Here is a 19,768-nt window from a genome sequence, read left to right on the forward strand (position 1 = left end):
TTTTTTTTTTTAAGGGAGGCAGAAAATTTGTGTGGGCTCTATTATTTTTTCCACCCAGCTTTATATCTGTTGGCTCTTCTGTATTAAGAGTGTGGATGTCTGTGTGTAAATGTGTCTGGGAATAGACGTTTGTGCTCTGATGGCTACATTATTTATTTGGTGCTTTTTTTCCCCTGCAGTGGGTCGGCTCACCGTGTGGCTTGCACGGACCTTACATTTTCTACAAGGCTTTTCAATTCCACCTTGAAGGCAAACCAAGAATTTTGTCCCTTGGCGACTTTTTCTTTGTAAGATGTACGCCAAAGGATCCGATTTGCATAGCGGAGCTCCAGCTGTTGTGGGAAGAGAGGACCAGCCGGCAACTTTTATCCAGCTCTAAACTTTATTTCCTCCCAGAAGACACTCCCCAGGGCAGAAATAGCGACCATGGCGAGGTGGTAAACTTATATCTCCCTCTCTTCTTTCTTTATTATTTTTTCCCGTAGTAATGCTTATTACAGGGCAAGCTTGAAAATACTGTATTCACTTCTGCAGGCGAGCAGGATCGACTTCTTTTTTAAAGGGGTAGCGCCACTAGCTGGGGCTCGAGTATTTTGCCATTGTCAGAGTTTGGCTGTCAGCTTTACAAAGAAGATCCAACTGCTGATTTTAGTCAAGATCAAATAACTTGTTCGAGAAGGGTTTTGTTCAAGGATATGTGTGTGTGTGTGTGTGTGTGTGTGTGTGTGTGTGTGTGTGATCCTGCTATTGCCGCTTGAACATCACATGCTTTTTATATTTTTTGCCTTTTGAAAATTTACCTTCGCGTCTGGCTCGGTAGGGGATGGGTGGATTTCTTTCGGTGGGTTTCGATATTGTTCCCGTTTTTCTTTTCTTTTCTTTTTTTTAAAGTAAGTATTTGATATGTTTAAGAGGGCGGAAATTACGAAATGGAGGCAGAGTGAGATCAAAAGCTATTGAGTTGGCAAAGACGTGTTGAATAAAGTGATAAATGACAGGTACTGGAATAATACATTCAAATAACTTGCAGATCTGCCCGGGCGGATTTCAAAGCGGTCGTGTAACCGGCACAAACACGTTAAGCATTAACAACTATCTCTCGTCCCCACCCCCTCCCCCCGGACAAGCCATTTGATGTTCTAGTTTTCAATTACTCCACGCAAAGTGGACGCCTTCCAGCGCGATCTTTGGGGATGTGTGGGACGCGGACGGGGGAGGGAAGGGCAGAGGGGTGTGTGCTCACCCCCTGGCCCTGCGGGTCCGGAGTCCTCTGTGCCCAGACGGCGCTCCTGGGGAGGGTGGAGAGGGTCAGAGCCTCCCCGGCACGTTTCTGGGCGGCCGCGGGGGCGCTCGCCGCGCTCCCGGCAGGACGCCCGAGGTGAGCCCGCTGTCACCGGTCGCCGGGGCGGCCGCCCCTGTTCGGCTCTGTCATTTCATGTGTGACCGCATTTCTGCGGGCTCCCCTCGTCAGCTGACCGACCTCAGCGCCCTGGTACCTACCGGGGGAACTGTTTGGGGGAGGCTGTGCCTGCGGCGCGGCGGGGCGGGAGGGCGCGCGGCCGCCTGTCAAGGCTTTGTGTTGCCCAAGCGGGAGCAGGGCAATCAGACTCAGACTTCTGAGGGCAGCTAGCTCTGTGCCAGGCTTTCGAGCTGTCGAGGTAGGTGTAAGGATCTTTTTGTTAAGTGAATGGTTCCCCGTTTTAACTCATCCCGGAGCTCGAAGCTGCCTGCCAGTCCTTCCAGAATTCCTTGGTCTGGTAGAGTTGATTGTACTTTTGGCACCTCCAGTTCACTTCTCGCCGAGATCGAGTTACCCGTCAGTGGTCTGTGACGGTTAATTACCGGAGTTCTTCAAAACGTTCGCCCTCGGATCAGCCTCTTCGGAAATAAGCCCCTCCCTCCTCCCCGAACACCTCTCCCAACCCACACGCCCTCCCCTCCGCCCTCCCGGCCAGCTATGGGTTTTAAACGTTCACCTTTCCCGACGTCTGCCGGCACTTTTACAAAGGTGTTGTTTGGAAATGCTGTGAAAAATCCTGCAGCCTACCAACAGGTTGAGCTCTTTGCACCGCCCAAGGTTTGGCTCGGCCCCCTCCCCCGACCCAACTTTCCTGCGCAGCTGTCTGCCTTCCCCTCCCCCTCCTGATTTCTTATTATTTGCTTTTCAAATTTATTACTTCAACATGGCCTGTGATCTGGAAAAGGGAAGGATTAAATATCCAGAAAAGAGCTGGTGCCTAATAGACTTCTGACTGAACCCAGAAGGAAATTATTCAGTGTTTTATGGGATATTTTGTGGACACGCTCTTTTTTTTTTTTTTTTCAGTTGAAAGCGGAATGTTTTCTAAAGACCCTGAATTGACCCCACTTGGTCCAGTTTTAATTTCTGATGTGTAATTAAATAGTAAATTCTGATTTAAGAATAAAAGAAATGTTAGCCGAAGGTTGCATCTGGTAGAACTAATGATAGTGAATAGATATATTTTTAAATACACGATTTTTTAAAAGATATTATTCATTATGGGGAAATGTAAGCGAACCATTTTAATGATCTTTGCGTTTCGTCACTGCTATATGAGCCATACCTGAAAAAATTAATCTTGCCGTTTAAAAGTAAACTCTAGGGGATTTGGAGAGGGAGATGGCTCTATTTATATTCCTCAGCTGCATATACATCGTCTAATATTATGCATGATTTGTTTTTTAATGCTAACACGGCTGGTAATTAGCTGTATGATTATAGTTGTATATTTCATTAGGACTTTGGATGATGTCCTTGTGAGTTATTCAGCCATATTAAAACAATTTTCAATTGAGATAATGACACGCCTCAAAATTATGCAAATACAGGCTACATTGTGCAAAATAATTATGACAAATGTAAAGCAGGTAGAAAGTTTCCCAGTGCAGATCGGTTTTCCACCCTGGTGATGTCATTTCCCCCCTGGCCTAAGATAGTCCGTCATTCATTAGCAGAATAGCAGCAGCAGTCTCCTCTGAAGGAGAGCCTGCAGAAACCAGCATTTACTGCTGGCACCTAGAGGGGGCAACAGGGCCCTCTCATTAAGACATTTGCTTTGTTTTCTCTTACTCTGTTAACTTGTTTATGTACAGCGAAATGATTTTATTATTGATTTTAAATAGTTTTGAATGATGCATTTGCCATCTGCAATGCATAACTGAAAGAGAAAGGTTTCCTGGTGACGTGCACTGTGCCTTGGAGAAAATGTTCAGCACATTTAAATCAGCCAGTACAGTTTATTTAAAGTAACCAAATGGAGGTTAATAATTTCTTGATTGAGCTGACATCAGCATCCATTTCGAAAGGACAGCCAGGACTCCGTATGCTTTTTTGGTTTAAGAGCACCATTCTGTCTTTTTATGATTTCTTGAAATATAAAGACATCAGTTCTAAAAACAGGGAAATTATCATTGTGCGGGATTAGAAATAGCGTCCCTGTGTGGTTTGCTATGATCTGCAGAGGACAATTTTTTTTTTTTTTTTTGGTGGGGGAGGGAAATTTTCTTATTGATCTTTGCATTAATTGTATCAGGCTAGATAAGGCAGGACTTTGTATGCCCATTTTATAGATGGAGACAGAGGCTTGAAGAGTTTATGTGGCTTGTCAAAGGTCGCCAGCTAGAACCTAGGCCTTCTTAAGCTTTAAGGTTGCTTTATTTTCCCGCTGAAACCTACCCTTGAAACTAGAGCTTGAATACATCATATTTTATTCCAGAAGTGTGTACTAAATGTGGGCAGTTCCTTGTACATTTTAGAACTATGACTAGTCAGCTTTGCTAGAGGTCACCAGATATTTAGGTAGCAGAATCATTCTTATTCTATAAAGTTCAGTTAATCCTAGCCAGTGTCATAGAACAATAACAGTTACATTTTAATACCATTATTAATAATCATTAACAATTTATTACTAGTTTAAGTAATTAGGATAATGTCTGGCCTGCTTATTATCACTGCTGCCTACACGTACTTAACAGTGCTGGCAGCTGGTGTGGAGGAAAAGCATTCCAGAGAGTCACATCTTGATTCTACAACTTACTATTTGTTTGACCTTGGATAACTGTAAACACTCTGAACCTCAGTTTCTTCATCTGCAAAATGGGAACAATAGTAAAGCTGACGGGGCATTGTTATAAATATCAAGAGACATTATTATGGGCAAAATTACTTTATAACTGTAAATTAAATAAATAGAAAAGAGGGCTTCCCTGGTGGAGCAGTGGTTGAGAGTCCGCCTGCTGATGCAGGGGACACGGGTTCGTACCCCGGTCCGGGAAGATCCCACATGCCGCGGAGCGGCTAAGCCCGTGAGCCATGGCCGCTGAGCCTGCGCGTCCGGAGCCTGTGCTCCGCAACGGGAGAGGCCACAACAGTGAGAGGCCCGCGTACCGCAAAAAAATAAATAAATAAAATAAAACGGGTGGATGTACAAGGTTGGATTTCAGCCTGACGGATCATGGGCTGGATTCTACAAGAAAGCTTACTGGTCCCCTGCAACAGTGAGTGTGGATGAGTAAGTCAATGATGTCAGGGAGTCAATATCAAGCATATCTGGGCATTACAGATTTTAGTATGCAGCCAGGGTATCTAACAGTGGTTTGACTATCACCAGCCTCACTATCCAGTCAAAAATTGTTAAAAATGCATATTCACGAGCCCCTACTGGAATTAATTTATTTAGAATCTCTGGAATTGGGGTCCAGGATTCTGCATTTTAAATAGTCTCACTCTAGCTGTGTGGATCTTGGGCGAGTTTTAAACTCTGTGCCTCGGTTTTCTCATCTGTAAAATGGAAATGTGGTACCTACTTCCCAGGATTATTTTCAGGATTAAAGGAGTTAATACATGTAAAGTGCTTACAACTGAGGTGGGCACATAGCAGAGTCTCCAGTAATGGCTGACTCATTATTATTATTATCATTAATATTAGTCTTATTGTTCTCGTTAGAGTTTGAGACCACTACCATGGACCTTCCTAAAGAAAGCTCTTCTCTATGAGAGGGCGGCATTTAGGTTAGTTTACTAGAACATATAGCCAATTCAGGTCCCCCCAGATCAGGCTGGCTTTCATCCACATGGTGGATTTAGCTGTGTTGCCATTATAAAAGGCTCCTTAAGGATTTATGTTTTAGTATCGAAATAATGCTGTCAACTGGATCAGCAGGATTTTTTAGAAGATCACCTGATCATATCACAGGCACATTCTGAAATTCAGGAGGTGCTGGACTGGCCTTGCTCTGCCTGTGGGTGGCCACTGACTGGGTCTCTGGTCTGTTTCCATGAGCTGATTTCTTTTTTTAGAAGTTTCTGAGATCTCCTCAGTGTCCTCACTAGCCTTGCAGAATTTCTTTAACTTTTCTAAGCCTCAGTTTCTTCATCTGTCAAATGGATTTAATGGTTTCTACTTTGCCAAGAGAATTAGTAATAATAATGAAAAGGTCCTGGCAACTAGCCTCGTACCTATACATGCGAGCTCAGCAAATGATGGATGCTGTTATAATAGTTATCGTTTATTTTTAGTAATGATCTTAAGCTAAGAGGAGGAATATCTTTACTCTCTCCCTAGCAGGCCCTTAAAATAAAACGGGTGGATGTACAAGGTTGGATTTCAGCCTGACGGATCATGGGCTGGATTCTACAAGAAAGCTTACTGGTCCCCTGCAACAGTGAGTGTGGATGAGTAAGTCAATGATGTCAGGGAGTCAATATCAAGCATATCTGGGCATTACAGATTTTAGTATGCAGCCAGGGTATCTAACAGTGGTTTGACTATCACCAGCCTCACTATCCAGTCAAAAATTGTTAAAAATGCATATTCACGAGCCCCTACTGGAATTAATTTATTTAGAATCTCTGGAATTGGGGTCCAGGATTCTGCATTTTAAATAGTCTCACTCTAGCTGTGTGGATCTTGGGCGAGTTTTAAACTCTGTGCCTCGGTTTTCTCATCTGTAAAATGGAAATGTGGTACCTACTTCCCAGGATTATTTTCAGGATTAAAGGAGTTAATACATGTAAAGTGCTTACAACTGAGGTGGGCACATAGCAGAGTCTCCAGTAATGGCTGACTCATTATTATTATTATCATTAATATTAGTCTTATTGTTCTCGTTAGAGTTTGAGACCACTACCATGGACCTTCCTAAAGAAAGCTCTTCTCTATGAGAGGGCGGCATTTAGGTTAGTTTACTAGAACATATAGCCAATTCAGGTCCCCCCAGATCAGGCTGGCTTTCATCCACATGGTGGATTTAGCTGTGTTGCCATTATAAAAGGCTCCTTAAGGATTTATGTTTTAGTATCGAAATAATGCTGTCAACTGGATCAGCAGGATTTTTTAGAAGATCACCTGATCATATCACAGGCACATTCTGAAATTCAGGAGGTGCTGGACTGGCCTTGCTCTGCCTGTGGGTGGCCACTGACTGGGTCTCTGGTCTGTTTCCATGAGCTGATTTCTTTTTTTAGAAGTTTCTGAGATCTCCTCAGTGTCCTCACTAGCCTTGCAGAATTTCTTTAACTTTTCTAAGCCTCAGTTTCTTCATCTGTCAAATGGATTTAATGGTTTCTACTTTGCCAAGAGAATTAGTAATAATAATGAAAAGGTCCTGGCAACTAGCCTCGTACCTATACATGCGAGCTCAGCAAATGATGGATGCTGTTATAATAGTTATCGTTTATTTTTAGTAATGATCTTAAGCTAAGAGGAGGAATATCTTTACTCTCTCCCTAGCAGGCCCTTTAGAACTAGGGTGAGAACTAATGAATTACATGGACAGAGTTTATTGGACTGTGACAAGTGTCAGCAAACTGAGGCCAAAGGGCCAAATCTGGCCCACTGTCTGCTTTTGTAAATAAAGTTTTACTGGAACATAGACTGTTTATGTATTGTTTACAGCTGCTCTCAGACTACAGTGTCAGAGCTGAATGGTTGTGACAGTGACCATATGGCCCACACAGTGGAAAATATTTACTCTTTGGCCCTTTACAGAAAAAGTTTGCTGACCCCTGCCCTATGGAGTTGATCCGAAATAAGGAATGTGACTGTGTACCTTTTTGTCTTTCTTACTTGGCTTTGGAGCAAGATCCAGTAATAGAAGAAATACTTTAACATTAATATGTCAAAAACCTTTATATGTACAAAATTCTGTTTCAGCATTGAGCCTAGGATGTTAAAATTTGAGAATCAGTAGAATGTATACTAAGTTGTATTTTGTATGGGTAAGTTCCCAATTCCAGCCAATGCCGGTTTCATCTATCTTGAGTTAATAAAAGCTGCTTGCTGAGTGCTATGTGCTCCGTGCTTTGCTAGGTACAGAGATGGATGTGAAACAATTCATGATGTGGCTTTTTTTCTCAAGAAGCTTATCAATCTTGATAGAGAGATGAGATCAACACACGTTTTTAAAAAATGTAAAAGCAATATAAGATGTAACACATTGGTGAATTGTTCTGACAGTAAATGCAATACGTTTTCAAAGGAAGGGTCACTGTCTGTATGTTTTTGGAAAAGGCATGTGTTCAGCTCCTCAGCTGCTGATTGAAGACCTACTAGGTGCTGGACAGTGGGGTACTGAGATACAGGAGGATGGCCCAGCCCTCAAAAAACTCTTAGTCTACCCCCATAGACAGACACTGGTCACAGAAAAACTGTCAGACTCTTATCTGCATCCCTTAGTTAAAGTGGAGATTAACTAAGGTCACTATTTATTTGTAGCCTTTCGCAGTCTTTCTGGAAACTATGAAGTACTCTCTTCACCTTTGAGGTCTTATTCACTCCATGCATATTTATAGAGCACCCATTTTGTGCCAGAGCCTGTTCTAGGCCCCGACATCCAGCATTGAACAAGACAGACAAGTACCCCTGCCCTCAGGGGACTTACAGTCCAGTGTTTGGTTTTAATCTCCCAGGTGGTTTTCACATGGTGCTTCCTGGAATGGTTATCTGTGTGCTTTTCCTGTGCTTGTCACTCCCTCTTCCCCCTCCCCACTGCAGTGCTGTTCTCAGAAGCAGAGGGTTGTGTCTTACTCACCTCTGGGTCTCCCCACAGCAGTCAGTGCATTATTCATCAAGTATCTACTGAATGACTAAATGTCATGATTAAAATGAATGCTTCCCCACAGCCTGCTTTCTTTAAGCTTGGCCCAGTTTCTTTCTTTCTGGCAGAGGGTCATTCACCTGTGGGCCAGCTCCAGCAGCCCACCTCACATTTCTTTCTCTTCTAAAATCCATATCATTTTGCACCATAGGCTGTGAAAATGCGCAAAGGTTTTTTTTTTTTTTTTTTTTTTTTTAGTAGAACTCGCCAAAGAAATTAGTGACTATTGGGGACTGGGTGATCAGGCGAGAGCCAGCATCTCCATCTTTGTTTTGTTTTGTTTTTTTGCGGTATGCGGGCCTCTCACCGTTGTGGCCTCTCCCGTTGCGGAGCACAGGCTCCGGACGCGCAGGCTCAGCGGCCATGGCTCACGGGCCCAGCCACTCCGCGGCATGTGGGATCTTCCCGGACCGGGGCACGAACCCGTGTCCCCTGCATCGGCAGGCGGACTCCCAACCACTGCGCCACCAGGGAAGCCCCAGCATCTCCCTCTTTTTGAGCATGTTTCCAGTCTTCAGCCATCAGCCCACAGAAAGTCAGGGTTTTGGGGGAATTCCCTGGCGGTCCAGCGGTTTGGACTCTAAGCTTTCACTGCCAAGGGCCTGGGTTCAATCCCTGGTTGGGGAACTAGGATCCCACAAGCGGCACAGGGTGGCCAAAAAAAAAAAAAAAAAATTGTATTAAAAATAAATAAATAAAGGTTGTTTAAAAAAAAAAGTCAGGGCTCTGGGGTGGTAGTCTGCGGAAAGATGGGACTTCAGGGAAGAGGAATCGCTTCTCACCTGAGTGTTGGTTGGCAGTTCCGGCGAACTAGCATGTTTTCCAGACCGATGGTCTTGACGAGGCCACGTGTTTGATAGCAAGTCAAAACGGTAATCAATTAAAACCTGTCTTGACATTTAGAGTGTCAGGCACAGACAAAGGAAATGTTATTTCTATGGGGTGCGCGAGTCCATACATGTAAATACTTTGCTGTTAGTTATTAATAAAGCATGCCATTGTTCATAGTGGCATCTAGTGATACATGACTCAGGCTCATTTATCAAAGTCTAGTTTTAACCAATATCCAGAATATAATTGCTGGAATCAAATGGATTTGCTTGTCATTTTTTATAGCCAGGGTGGTTGGATATCTGCCATCTTCTACTCGGAATAATATTGTAGCTAGTGATTACCCGTTGGCTTGGCTTTTAAATAAATTTAAAATAAATTTATTGATTGTTGGCTTAAGGATTCATTCGCCTCTCAGAAATGTGGTCATGGATTCCTGCATTTCTTGAAAAATCTGCTCCTGTGCCCTCGCACGAGGATGGCTTTTTCTAGCCGCACCATGGTCCTTGCTGGCTTCCTGGAGATTAGAACCTGGGCCTTGGCCTTCGAAGAGCGTGGCTTGCATCCTGTACTGTGAATACCCGTACTGACGACACGTTTCCAACGTGCAGATGATGATGATGATTGAAAGGGTGCTTTAGACTCATGCTAATGGCATCAGTCTCCAGTACACACTTGGCGTACCTTAATTCTGCTTTTAAAATCAGACGCATTGTTAACAGCGTTCAAGATGGATATTTGACATTTATCACACAGACTAGGACGTGTGGTTTAACTGCATGAATTTTCTGTAGGATCTTTGTGGCTGTATGAATCGACGCACAGTGGTGGGTGTCCTTTCACACATGAACATCAAGTTCCGGGTCCCATCTCCATCCTTGAACAGAGAGAAAAGCTGGGGGTAGAAACCACGTGTTGCTAGTCAATCTGGTGGCCCCATAACCATCTCCCCTCTCCCCACCTTTCCTTTCTCATGACTCCAGCGCACCTGGGCTGTGATGCACATCCCTCCTCCCCAGAGTTGAGTTCCAAGCCGGATCAGTGGCACTAAACATTAAACTCTTGTCTTTGAGAATAATAGGCTTTGCTTTGTACACCCTCAAGCATGTTGAGCTACTGTGCAGGCTGGAAAATAAAAATGTTCTAATTGTGTCTTTTAAATAAGCATAGGATTGAATTAATTAGACCATATTTTGTCTTTAGTTGCTTAGTTACACAATAGTATTCCTGGGCACGAGTAAGATAAATTGGCTCTTTTTGTGCTGCCTGTGTCCTTTAATCATAATTACTGTATTGCTTAGGAGAGTAAAGCATACATAGATTTTGAATTTTTTATTAATAGTCAAAAGTATGCATATGATATATAAAGTATATGCTGTTTAACCTGTTTTATATGCTTTTATGTGGGGAGAAGTTTTACTGTGGTGGTAACGTTTGCATTAGTTGCTCAAAGATGTAGTTCTGGGAAATACATAATTGAAATGTTTTTGAATTGCTTTTTCTGGCCTTTTCAATCTTATTCAAAATAATAGTGCCTCCAGTACTAGAGCCGTCATTCTCATTTGATTTAACATCTTTCTTTGCACTGCATGCGCAGCGCCCAGTTTTAACCCTGCAGAGCCTAGATGAGGTTTTGTGATTCACGGGCCTCACACTTTGTGCCTTATGTTTTGGGGTTCACACTGTTGGGGGGCAAAGGGGCAGCAGAGTGCCTGCATCCAGCAGCCATTACTCCAGTGCCCTTCGCTCTGGCACTCTTCCGTGTTCCTCGCAGAAGGCTCCAGGGTTGGAGATCGTAAGAGTTTGTTGTAGCTTGGACTGGACGGTGCTATGTGCTTGCCTTCTAGGGTCTTGCAAAATGGGATGTGGCTTCTGGAAGGAACTTGGGTTTCTAGCCCCCTATCCCACCCCTCCACCACGGAGGGCAGCAAGAGTTGGACAGCTTGATGTAGTTATTGAACAATGGGAGAGTCTGGCTTAAGACCCAGCATGTGGGCTGGGCAAATGTATGTGAAAACTGACCCCATTGTTCTGTTGTATTTGAAAGCAAATAAATTATTTACAGATATTTGCTAATTAAAGCACATGTTGTTTTACCAGCACAAAAGAACACGGTATTACTGGAGACAAAGAAGTAAGTGCGAATAATTTAATCTTGACAATTCTGTGTGTTCTTCTTAAAGGACGAATATGTTTAAAAATATGTACATATACATACATATCAAAGTGTGTGTGTGTATGTATATACAGATATGTATATATGGAGTTGTGTGTTTGTGTGTGTGTGTGTGTGTGTGTGTGTGCGTGTGTGTGTTATTCTCACAAAGGAAGCCTTGCATACTACAGAGATAACAGGCCAACTTACCATCCAGTTACTTGTCACTAGGCCTGCTCAAAGCTCCCTGTGGAACATTGGAGATGGAAATCATTTTGACAGAATACTGTTTTCCCTTTAGTCCAAGCTTTGCTTGCCATCATCTATTTTGAGCTCAGCTCCGAGTACCACTGGGAAAAAAGCAAACTAGCCAGATACTGTACCAGGGAATAAAAATGTTCTCATTCATTACCTTGTCCTCAGACTTTCCTCAGTGATGGGCCCAGGTTTAGTGGTTTCTCTTCTGTAACGACCCAACTTTGGCGACGTTCTGATTGGAAATTTGCCTTGCGGAATGAGGGCCTCTGACATGCGGTGAAGCCATCCGAAGCAGAATAGGTTGTTCTGATGTTCGGAGACCTTCTCCTGGCATGAACGATAGCCTGTCCATGGGTGCAGCCGGTCCCTCTGCCTCTGCCATCAGACATGTGTGCTTGTAGGCGGGACTGGCCAGACAGCTCTTGGCACTGTTGATCACGATGACCAGGAAGACTTGCCATGCTTATCTCAGAAAAGGGCTCCTGGCTGATGTGCCATGGACGTTTTAATAGACTCACAGGATATTCAAGAGAACAAGTCCAGCCCCCTCTATTTAATAGATGCAGAGACTAGCCAGAACCCAGTCCCTCAAGCACAGTGGTCTGCTGCTTTGGGGAAGGGCCGCTCTCTTGAGGTTACAGTCTGAGGAAAGTAGGCAAGTGTTTCCCATGTGCGTGTTCAGGCGGGTCGTTCCAGTGCCCTGTCTTACACCAGTAGTTGGTGCCTCTGTGGGAGATCACTTTTATAAAGTCACTAATGAAGTGTAATGGTTTTTATTCTAATGATGAGATACTTAGCAAAGGGTGAGTGATTACACAGAAACCAGGCTTTGATATTCAGGGTCCCCTCTGGATCTCACCTTTATTACCCTCATTTCCAAATTCTTTCCTGGAGCCAGGAGGGCCCTCTGATAGGGATATTTATATTGACTCAAGAAAAGCATTCTTGGTGATAAAGAGAATTGGCATTTCTGCTACCGTCTGATATTCATGGATGGTTTCTTTCATTCAGAAATTTTTATTGCGTGCCTGCTATGTGCTGGTTCTCTGCACTGGGATATAACAGTGAACACAGTGACTAATACCCAGGCCAGACACTGTAGTCTTAGAACCACATTCACACCTCCTTCTTCCAGGTGCACAACCCAGAGGAAACTTCCCAACTTGCTGTTTTCCAAAACCATTTGCAAAAGTTTCACCCACAGTGTTTTCAATGAAGTTACATTTTTTGTCTATTGAGTAGCTATTATGTGTCAGGCATTGCAAATATATTAACATATAAATTAAATACTCATTTAGTTCTCAAAGAAATTCTCTAAGGTTGGTAGTATTGTGACATTTCCACACTTTATAGACTAGGCAACTGAGACCAAAAGAGGTGTTAAGTAACTTGCCCAAGGTCACATCTAAGTGAGACTGAGAGGCAAGATTGAAAACACCAGATTCTCGATTCTGCCAGGTGATCTTCATATCCCCCTGTTTAGAATATATTGAGAAATATATTATATATTTTTTCATTTTCATTATATACTGACCTATTCTTTATCTGAGCCTTTATGAATAGTTTCTTTTGGTCCTTCATCTATTTATTTAGCATATGGTTCTTGAAAGCTTCTATCCTGCTGTCTGGGAACTTGCAGTCAAATTGGCTGTTGACTGATACGCGAGTATTTGGTAATAATACCGCGCACCTGCTCAGTAAAGTGTTGGCACGGGCTCTTTAAATCCCACAAGCCCACGGGAGGAGCCAGGCACCTCCATCCTGAGCGGCGTCTGTGTGCAGGCCGCGCTGGGCCCTGGAGAGACAGGTAGGAAACCAGGCAGATGCTGCCTTCGTGGGGCTTCTCACTGGGCCGGGAGCACAGGCACGATTAAGCAGACAATCCTAAATAAATGGGTGATTTTGTGGTGCGGTCAGCATGGAGAAGGGAAAAATACAGCGACCTATGATGGGGTACCTGATCTTGTTAGGAAGGTCTCTGGAGGCATTTTGCAAGAAATAGTGTTTGAACTCAGGGCTAAAGAGATTCCAGTGACGACTGGGAAAAGGTTTCTTGGTAGGATGTCGAGGTGGGAGCGTTCTCCCTTTGGCATGATTTCTGGGCTGAGCCGAATCTTGGTGAATCCAGGAAACAGAGACGCCCACTGAAGCCCACTGGAGGCACCTACTATTTTAGATCCCATTGAGACACCTGCGTAGCATTTTCAGAACTGATTTACATTGTCTGGCTGGCTGTGGAGAAGTAGAAAACGGAGCCGCAAACCAAGCCCTATAGGCCAAATCTGGCCCACTGCCTGTTTTGTCAATAAAGTTTTATTGGCACACAGCCACCTGTTTACAAATGGTCTCTGGCAGCTTTCACACTATCGTGGCAGAGCTGAGTAGTTGCGACAGAGACTGTGACGCACAGAGCCTCATGTGTTTACCATCTGGCCCTTTACGGTAAACGTTTGCCTGGCCCCTGGTCTGATATGATTTTAATAAAGTTAGTAGTAAAATTAGGTGCCGCCAGCTTCACATGAACCTTCTGTTTACTCTTCAACAGCCACAGTACTATGAGGGAGGCTCTAGGGCCATGTCATTCTGCAGGTGGGCAACCCGAGAGGCTAGGTAACCTGTCCAGGTTTCTAAGTTCACTCATCAGGTAAATGACAGAGACTGAATGGGAGCTCGAGCTGTCTTGATTCCAGAACACAGGCGGCAGACGCCTGCTGACAGGTCGAGGAATTGGGGGTTGTATCCGAAGAGGGGTGTAAAATTTGCTGAGGTTTTTCTATGTGAAGCAAAATAGCACAACTGCTGTATCCTGTTCGAAAACCACCTCCTCTATGATGTCTTCCACTGACGAGGAGAGAAAGGAGCCTGGAGCAGAGGCACAGGTGTGGGCCGGGCAGGGAGGCCGAAGTGGATGGATCCAGGCCGGGAGACAGAACTGGGGAGCGTGTGACTCGTCTGGATGTTGCCCCTCAGGTCCTGTCGAACGTTGCGGACAGCAGTGTCATTTGATGTTGCCATATCTTTCCATTTTTTCAAGAGACGTACCAGAAAGCCAGATTTTTGTGTGGTTTTAGTTGGCAGTTCCATACAATTTTTTAAAAAACACTGTGGGCCAAACGCAACATGTATTCAGTCTAGATGTGGCCCACGGGCTGCCACCTTGCACTCTCTGGAGGAAAGCTTTGGAATATTACAGTTTTGTAAACTTTCTCACGTTTGGCCCATTTTCTGTAATGAAGCAAAAGGAGCCTGTTAGTCCTAAAGGGGCAGCAAAGGGAGGAGGCCAGGCAGCCCGGTGGGCAAAGCCCTCACCATTTTCTCCAGCCGGAGCTCCAGAGTCTGGAGGGATGGAAGGAATGGACGGACGTGCAAGCTGGGGCCCACAGTCAGGAAGGGCACAGAGATCAAGATGTGGGAAGAGGGGCTTCCCTGGTGGCGCAGTGGTTGAGAGTCCGCCTGCCGATGCAGGGGACACGGGTTCATGCCCCGGTCAGGGAGGATCCCACGTGCCGCGGAGCGGCTGGGCCCGTGAGCCATGGCCGCTGAGCCTGCGCGTCCGGAGCCTCAGTACTTGATCTTATAGGAGTCTGAAGGATTTTGATTACTTACCTTGGGTTTTCTGAATTTTCTACCAAATAATGGTATTATGTGTGTAATTCACATAAATCTCAATTAAATAATTTAATTAAAACATGCATTCACAGTGGAAGTGCAGGGTTGAGTGGAAGATAATGCTGTGCGTCTGACTGCCAGTGGGAGATACCGTGGCAACAAGAGGGGCACAGGCAGACTGGATTAGAGTCTCCTAACGTTTCAAACTTTGAATCTATAAATATGGATCTGTTGTGTCCATTTGAAGTTAAAAATGTTGTCAGTGAAAAATGGTGTCTGATTTTTGGAGGAGAAAGCGTGTGTGAATGTGTATGCCCCGGAGTTAGCACTAATATTTTCATTATGTAAAGGATTAATTTATTGAAATGTATTTTCTGCCCTTGGCATGTGCTGGCTAAGCGGCAGCTGATTCATTTTTTTAAGACACCAAGACTCAGTTTTCCCAGGGGAGGCCAGGCCTGCATCTTCAAAGGTGTAAACTTCTAACTCCAGAGAAAAAAAAAAAAAAAAAAAAAAAAGCTGTGGGAAGAAAGAAGTGTGTGAGTGGGGAGGTGGCCTCGAGCCATGCTGAAGGCACCCTGCCGAAGGGGGCTTGTGAGCAGACCCGTGAAAATACTTCGGCTTTCATGGGTGGAGATTTTTGAGGAGTGAGAGTGACAGAAGGGGAAATTCCTGGCAGAAGAAGCCATAGGCAAGTAGGCAGGACTTTGCAGTATTGGATGTGGTCTGCATTCGGCAAAGGAGCAGGGCTGTGGTGGACAATGGGGTAGACTGAAGCCAGACCTCGGGTTGTCTAGCTGGTCAGGTTGGGCTTGAACCTAGAGGCAGTGCTGATTAATAATTTCACATGTGTGTGTCTTCTTTCTGTTTAGAATATAAACTCTTAGTCTCAGAGCTTGGTAGAACCACATGTGCATATGTACTCTGACTGGTAGTAGCTGCACGTCATCTTGGTCCGTTACTTAATTTTTCTGGGGTCTCTGTTTCCTTATCTGTGAAGTAGGCTAATCTTGCTGGGCTGTGATTATCAAATGAGACTTGTATGGGCGTAAAGTCTCAAACCCTGACCTGGCTAATAGAAGACCCAGGCCTTTAGCAGATGCTAGTTATCGACCCTGTCCTTTCTGGTCCGGGACCAAATCCTAACTTTACCGTCTCCATGAAGTCTGTCGTGGTGCTAAGGCTGTTAATAGCCCCTTACTAAGTAATTTATTGGTTGAGTCATTGGGTTACTATTGTTTGAAAAAACAATAACTAAGAAAATTATCAATTTAAATTGAGTTAAACTTCCTGGTTCTCCATCTGTCCTGAGAGATCTTTCTTGTGTTTAGGTTCAGAGTTTTTGATTCATGTTTGAAGTTTCCAGTCACTGTGAAGGAGTCACCCTCAAGCCCATTCTGCTCTGTTCTATTTGGGTCTTAAAGGACCCTGAGGGGGCATTTCTTCCATCAGCCACAACAAAATAAAAAGAGATGGGAGTCAAGAGACCAAACCTGCATTCCAGATGTCCCATCTCAGTGTGCCGAAGAAAGTTCAGACCTGGTGCTTCCCAGGTCCCTCCCCTTTCATGATGCAACCTCTGGGAAACCTGGTGTTGATGTGCTGAATGTGCACAGCATTGAATTTATTGTAAATACCTTCCCTTTCCCGCCATTTAAAAATAGCCTCTCCTAGTTCTTATTTTTCAAAACACCCCTAATCTGGAAATGGGTTTCACCCCCTTGTCATCTCCTTTTCCTCTTTCGGTGGTGGTAAGGAGTGTAATTCCAGACCAACTCCTTTGAGATGTGTGATGCCAGGTTCTTTCAAAAAGCAGAAAGCATCGGTAGAAAGAAGGATGTAAAGGGCTAGAGTCCCAGCCAAAATGGCTGGGGAATCTTAGAAGGATCTTCAAAATAGGGGCTGCCTGCTGGGCCATTAAATCCTTTTGCTTTGGGTTAATCCCACAGTGTTTATCAGATGACTAGGATTCAGATGAAAACACTGCTGTAGTACCCAGGCTCCTCGCCAAATTATTCCAAAATCTAGTGTACATGGGTTATAGATACAGAAAATAATTCAATTCTGTATGTCTTAAGTGAGATAATCTGTTCCATTCTGTTTCTTGAGCGCGCTCTCCATAATAGTCTAATTGTGTTCTGTGCTCCTGGGGGCTGAATGTGTATTCAGCAACAAATGCATTGGGTTGTAAAATATGCACCCCCAACTATCTGGGCAGGCAAGAAGGAGGTTCTAGTAAAAAGGCTGAAGATGTTTTTTCTAATGCAAATGGTATGAATCACGCACATGGTAGTATCTTTTAAAATTATCAGTAGGCTCTGTTTTTTTTCTTTACAGTTATAGGTCCTGTTTCTCCACATTTTGGATGTTACTAGATCAGTAATTCAATAGGCAGTCAAGCAGGTGTTCAAATCACTTCTGACCCCCAGAATTCCTTAAATGACCTCTCCAGGTAGTGGAGTGAAACCATTCTCAGCATATGACAGAATATTGAGGTGCCTCAGTTGCCTTAATTCTTTTTTTTTTTTCTTTTTTGGCCTTAATTTTTAAAGGCTGTTTTCTGCCTTTTTTCTTGCTTCTTAAGGAAAGAGAAGCCTTGCTTTGATCTTGGCCATGAGGGCCAGAGGATTGTGTATGTACAGGACCTGTAGACTGTATATGTAGGCAGCACCGTTGTCTAACTGGTCAGCTGTGCCAAGGCCCTTGAGGACGTGAGAGGAGGACAAGAGACATGAGGCTTGGAATTCTTTTGCAGTAGCGGAGGACATAATGAGGCCTTTTGACGGCAGACTTTTATTCAGTTCACTTCAACCAATATTTATTAGTACCCACAAGGTACTGTGGAGGCGATAAAGAGATGAGTAAGACTGGCCTTTCTCCCTCTAGTTGCTTAGAGGAGACAGAACATAAAGTCAGCCTTACTTGATAAGCTTATATTTTACTTTGCCCCTTACGTCCTGAAAGGGATGCTTAAATTGTTCTGTAGTATTCTTGGAAATTTCTATGGATGCCCCCCAAAAAGAAAAGATCTCTTTTACGGGCAGTTATTTCAGGATTTAGGCGGTTGCATAAAGCTTTCTTCCATTGGCTTGTCAACTTCTCAGCAGAAATTAATCTAATTTCCAGGCACAGTTAAAACTGGTATTTAGCATCTTGTTTCACAGGCTTTATTTCATTGTCACACAAAAATATGTCAACGTATTCCATGTTCAAAGATTAGTGTACTAGCTCTCTATCGTTGTGTAACGAAGTACCCCAAACTTCCCATCTTAAAGCGTTTCTCGTTCACAGTTTCTGTAGGTCAGGAGTCTGGGTAAGGCTTAGCTAGGTGTGTCTGGCTCGGGGTCTCTCAAAGCTGCAGTCAGGGTGCCCGGCGGGCCCTGAGTCATCTCAAAGCTCTCTAGGGCTAGAATCTACTTCTGAGCTCACTTCTCTGCTCCTGGGCTGTTGGGCTGACAGCCTCCTTCCTTGTTAGCCGTTGACCTTGACCTCCCTGCATGGGCTTCTCCACAGGCCAGCTCCAGCATGGCAGTTGACTTCCCTCACCGTGTGTGAGCCAGCCAGGAGCCACAGTCCTTTGGTAAACTAATCTCAGAGTTGAAATCCCATCACTTTTGCCTAGGTCTGTTTGTTAGATGTGGGACATTATGTCCAGCCCATATTTAAGGGGAGGGGATCACACAAAGGCATGAGTACAAGGAGGTGGGGACCATTGGGTGTCCTTTTAGAGGCTGCCCGCTACAGTCAGCGGTGGAACCAATCACGTTAGTATAAAGCTAGTCTGATGTGGATTGGAAGATAGTCTTCTTACCCTGTCTCGCTCTTTTCTTTCTCCTTTTGTTGATATTATGTTTTCTCCTTGAGTGGTTCTTCCAAACACCTCCCCACTCTTCTGGGCATTTAATTATAGATGATGTACATAATAGATAGCAGACTGCTTTAATCCTTCAAATATTTGTTAGTCTTAGAGCATGCCAACAAGTTATACTGGGTCTTTCTAAAACCTAATGTCATATATATATATATATAAATTTATTTAGTTATTTTATTTTCTTTTATTTTTGGCTGCCTCAGGTCTCAGTTGCCCCACGGCATGTGGGAATCTTAATTCCCCAACCAGGGATAGAACCCATACCCCTGCAGTGGAAGGCGGATTCTTCTGCCAATGGACCACCAGGGAATTCCCAAACCTGATGTCTTGATCAGTGAATTTGTGGGGTTTTGCTGAAAAGGACATTGCGTCTGGTGTGATGATGAGTCTGCAGAGAGAAGGGGAATGAGGACGCTGTAGCTGGTATAATTAAACAGGCTCCTAAATGCATAAAAACATAGGTATGTTTTATGCACAGTGGTTGAGGAGGGGCATTAAATCAGGTTGGCATATGTCCATGTAACGAAGTCCTAAACATCCAAATGAAAGGGATTGTTGTCCCAGTTTGTGTTTCTAACGGGTGAACCTATAGGAAACAAGGATCTCTCAGCCGCTCTTCAACTCTGTGCGTATGTCAGGGAGCAGCTGGCCTTCCATCTTTTAAATTCTGTGGAAATTATCTGTTTCATGGGAAAACTCAACTGTTCCTCTTTCAGGGAAGATGCAACTTGCTTTTAGATAAAGTGCTTAAAACACACCTATGTAGGCATTAAAGGTTTGAGAAAAGGGTGGCATTAAGCAGATTCTGGTCAATTATTTTTTAATATCTTTTCCCAGTCTGTTGATTCTCTTTTCACTTTTTATTTATTTATTTATTTGGCCACGCCACACGGCATGCGGGATCTTAGTTCCCTGACCAGGGATCG

General features: G+C 44.0%; 1 protein-coding gene across 1 annotated transcript in view; it reads left to right on the forward strand.

Annotated features, from left to right (window-relative positions):
- Positions 1 to 19,768, forward strand: part of LOC103071619 (AT-rich interactive domain-containing protein 5B) — a 104,598-nt gene that overhangs the window by 314 nt on the left and 84,516 nt on the right. Inside the window, exon 2 of the mRNA XM_007448645.1 lies at positions 180 to 434. Coding sequence (XP_007448707.1) covers positions 180 to 434 — 255 coding nt within the window. The remainder of the gene's footprint in view (positions 1 to 179; positions 435 to 19,768) is intronic.

Source organism: Lipotes vexillifer, unplaced genomic scaffold, assembly GCF_000442215.2.
Source record: "Lipotes vexillifer unplaced genomic scaffold, Lipotes_vexillifer_v1.1 scaffold331, whole genome shotgun sequence".
NCBI classification, from domain to species: domain Eukaryota; kingdom Metazoa; phylum Chordata; class Mammalia; order Artiodactyla; family Lipotidae; genus Lipotes; species Lipotes vexillifer.